General features: G+C 37.1%; 1 protein-coding gene across 1 annotated transcript; it reads right to left on the minus strand.

Moving 5' to 3' along the window:
• Positions 1-2,007: 2,007 nt before the first annotated feature.
• Positions 2,008-3,868, minus strand: LOC106412093 (AT-hook motif nuclear-localized protein 15). Its single transcript, XM_048741166.1, is given in 3 exon segments — positions 2,008-3,121; positions 3,123-3,469; positions 3,566-3,868. Coding segments are annotated over 2 exon segments (948 nt in total). The 5' UTR covers positions 3,195-3,469; positions 3,566-3,868; the 3' UTR covers positions 2,008-2,245.
• Positions 3,869-4,235: the final 367 nt, after the last annotated feature.

The raw sequence follows: 4,235 nt of genomic DNA on the forward strand, positions 1-4,235 counted from the left end.
ACGGTTAAAGAAAATGAAACCAATAACAAAATCTTAGTACATTAAAAACTCTATAAATTAAATTTCATTAAATATATTGAAATATTATGAACATAAATTAATAGTTTCTTTATGAACATATAAATTATTAATTTATAATTTTACTGAAACCATATATTTAGTTTTCTAAAAATATTATTTTATAATTTTATCGGTTTGTGTCATATTTTGATCTAGTCTAATAAAACAAATTAAATGATTTTTTGTGTTTATTAATTTATCGAATATAGTGTTTATATTGTACTGCTTAGAATCAACTTAGAATCAACTAACGGAATACGTGAAAAATATGCCATAAAAGTATTGCTTGAATTCTTAGTTGATAAATAACCAATAAATGATTGTTCAGAAGAAAATAGTATGAGGAATTGATATATACACATTACCAAGACGTTTGGTAAGTCGCTACATTTAGTCAAGGTATTAAAATCTGCATTTCCGTTTAGATATGTTCTTGGTCAAAGTTGAATATACTTACCCTTAAAAGAAAAGAAAAAACTTTTTAGTTATAAATTTATAAAATTTTGACCAAGATCTACTGGATGATCTTGAAAAAAATTGGGTTAATTGTATCTCATAAATCATAAATGTATACAGAAGTACTGTTGAGAATAATTACAATTTGTTCAGAAATCCTAATTTTCAGAATTTAGAACTGATAGGCCCCTGTAAAATTTGCTAATCACTGTGCCAATGAGATAATAACGATGTTAAAGTATTGTATTAATTTTGAAACGAAAGTTTTGTTCTGTCAGTTTTTATGAACTTTAGATTATAAAATAGAAAAATCTCAAGAAAGGAAAGGAGTAAGTAAAGATGCGTGCTACCTCTGTGCGCCTCTCTTCAGTTCCATCATGTTGGACTGATGGTGCCTGGCAGGAAATTACAAAGGTAGGAGGAATGGGATGGATCATCACAAACGTGGAGGGAGAAGTGCTCTGTCGAGGCTCTACCAACCGCCCTTTTGTCTGCTCAGTGTTGATGGCGGAAGCACTAGCCATCCGGGAAGCTCTCATCAAAGCCAAAGAACTCAACCTTCAAGAGTATCCAACTGTTTTCGGACTCTCAGTCCTCATCTCGGTCCTGCGATCAGGGTTGGATGTGAATGAGATTGCAGGTATCCTTACTGACATTCGGAACCTTGCCACTTTCTTATGTCCGTTATCTTTGTTTTATTCCTCGTTTAGAGAATCGTCAAGCTCACTCAGGTCTTGAACGTTTTATGGTTAGGTAAATTCTTTCAGTTAAGTAATGAAGAATTCGGTTTGACAAACAAAAAATAGAGAAATTTGTATGGTAATCAACATTAATTGTATTTCAGATTTACGTGATAATGGAGTAACAGAAGATTTTAGTATGCACAAGCGATAACAAACACTAATAAACAATCAGGTATAAAATCCATGACAAATTGACCCAAAAAAAAAATCCATGACAACAACTGGTTCACAAATATGTACCTAAATCACTATGAAGTAGGCAAGCAGCTAAGCTTAATAAAAGGTAGCATTCTTGTACTTCAAACTGCTGGGGAATTTAGTTATGGGACCAAATCTCCCGTACATTTGTTTTTTTATTTGCTTGTACTGCAAGTGTTACATAAAAAGATTTTTTAAGACCAAATAAGTCTTATGTAATATATCCAGAAAGTATAATTTCTTAAATCTTTGACAACTCTTTTACCGTTATCCCAAGCTCAAGAAGAACAAAGTAATAGAGCGAAACACCCAAACTAAACTATTCAGCATCAACTAGTACGAGTTTGAAGAGAAAAGAACTAAGAAATGATTCAAAAATGCTTCAAAATACAAAAGGGCTTAAGAAGCGCCAAAGATCAATAAAATTCATACTTACCAACATTAAGAAAGGAATGATAGTCAAAATTGCTTTCAAAGTAGAAGCCACAAACCATTTCTCTTCAAAACAAATGCTCAGTTTTTTCCACATTTTAATGAAAGAAGAAACACATCAAAGCTCAAATGCGATTCTACCATCAGTTTAACATCCATAAAAAGCTATCCGCCGATCAAAATAACTAGTCACAAAAAACCAGTAATCACCGCCACAAACACAAACAAACACTAGCTAAATGTCGTTACCCGCACAAGAGGAAAATTTTAAGAGCTTAATAAACAAAAGCCTAACCATATAATCATTCCATTCCAGTTAAAAGAACCACGTCCAGCCACCACCGCCTATCTAACTATCAATACGAAGGAGGACCACGAGGCGGAGGAGCCCCCCAAAACACGTCTTGCTGACCCATTTGATGACCATTTGGCACAAAACTAGGACCCATACTATACATCTGCTGCGCTTGCATCGACCCATCGTTTCCATCATTCCCACTCTCATTATCATCAGTCTCCTTCTTAGCTTCTTCTACTTGTGGTTGCTGCTGCTCTCCTTGCTGCTCATCTTCAATCGGTAACCTCTCGAAAGTAGCATTACAAAACGTAGCAGCGATTACAATAACCGGTCCTGATGCAATAAGCGGTCCAGCTACTCCACCTCCCACGACTTGACCCTGAGCTCCAGCTAAGTAAATGGTTAAACCAGCGGCTGCAGCGGGAGAACCGGAAGTCGGAAGAAACGCACCGCACATAGATAAGATCTCAAACTGACCACGAAGAGACACAACTCCTCCAGACGCACTAGGCTGACGCAGAGTGACATTAGTGACCAAACCGCTCCCGCTCAGAACCGAAACGCCTCTCCCGCGTCTACGAGCGAACGCGTTTAGGCTTTCCGCCACGTCAGCACCCGAGGCTATCTCCAGGACATGGCTTTGCAGCGAGTTAGGGCTTTCTTTGGTGACAACCACTGGGTTCTTGGGCTTGTTCTTGGAACCGGGAGGTCTGCCTCTAGGACGTCGACCCGTAGACCCGGATCCGGATCCGGGCTCAACCGCGGGTAGCTCGTCGCGGCTGGTCTGCTCCTCTTGGCTGTTCTGAGTCTGAGTGTTAGGGCTTCCACTGTTGTTGGTGAAGTCATGGTCCAGTCTCGGATCCGACAGGGTCATAGTAGGGTTATTGCTCCTGTGGTGCAAAGAAGGAGCTGATGACGTCACTGGACTCTCTACTCCACCAAGGATTCGACATATTTGCACTCCATACACTATATCCCTCTAATTTTTTTCCCCCTATCATTACCATTTACCCCCCATTCTATGGTATCTCACCATTTTTAGTATATTCAGCAAATTAGCTCTTTTTTTTTCTCTTCTTCTCTAAAAGTGAAAATAAATATAAAAAACTTTATTTATTTTTTCCTGCTACTCTCCGACAAGAAACTATTACTAGAGAGGGAAAAAAATCCGAAAACCTTATCCTAAACTCTAGATTAAATGTTTTGTAACCAAATCCAAACCAACATGTTGCATGAAGCAGACACAGACGACATGGAACATCATTTGTTTTCTAACAGATACCTGAAGAAAAAAAAAGACAAAGAAAATAATCAGATCTACCAAGAAAATCTAAAACATAAAATAAACTACTTTTATTTACTATCGTTCTTTATTTACCAATCAAAATAAAAATTCTAAACTTTTATGCGATTTGATTAAAAGGAAGACCGTATCCAGAGAGAGAGAGAGAGAGAGCCAAAGATTTGTTTCAGGGGGCAAAGCTTTGTACTTGTAAGATTTGTAAGAACTCTCTCCTACGGTCTCTTTCTATTTCGTACTTTGGAAAAAAAAAATATGCGTACGTTAAAGGGACTTAATGGTAAGAGAGAGGCGTACGATAAGGGTATCGAGGTGGATGATGAATATGTGATTTGATCTTTCCTTGATCACGCTCTCTGAAGCGGTCCTCTCTCTCTATCTGTCTATCTTGCCACTAGAGCCGTCCTTTTGGACCATTGAACTTTTAGGTGTTCGTGCCAAAGTTCGAGCGAGCTTCTCTAGACACGCCTTGTCTCTTCTACACACTAGCCCTGGTTGTGGACCCATTTCAAAATTACTATATTACCCCTGGCCTCAATTGTCAATTCAAAGATCCATATTTGGTAACGAGTCTTCTGGTTTGATAGTGAAAAATCATCTGTAGAAAAGGAGAAAAAGTTGACTTGACCTTGAACTATAATATATTTTGATTTTTTGATGATTTTTATTTGATTTTCTTCTTTTTTTTGTCAAACTTTTTCTCAGTCTAAAAGGTAAGCTTACAAAATTAGATATATATATATATTAA

This window comes from Brassica napus, chromosome A9, assembly GCF_020379485.1.
Source record: "Brassica napus cultivar Da-Ae chromosome A9, Da-Ae, whole genome shotgun sequence".
Lineage (NCBI taxonomy): Eukaryota > Viridiplantae > Streptophyta > Magnoliopsida > Brassicales > Brassicaceae > Brassica > Brassica napus.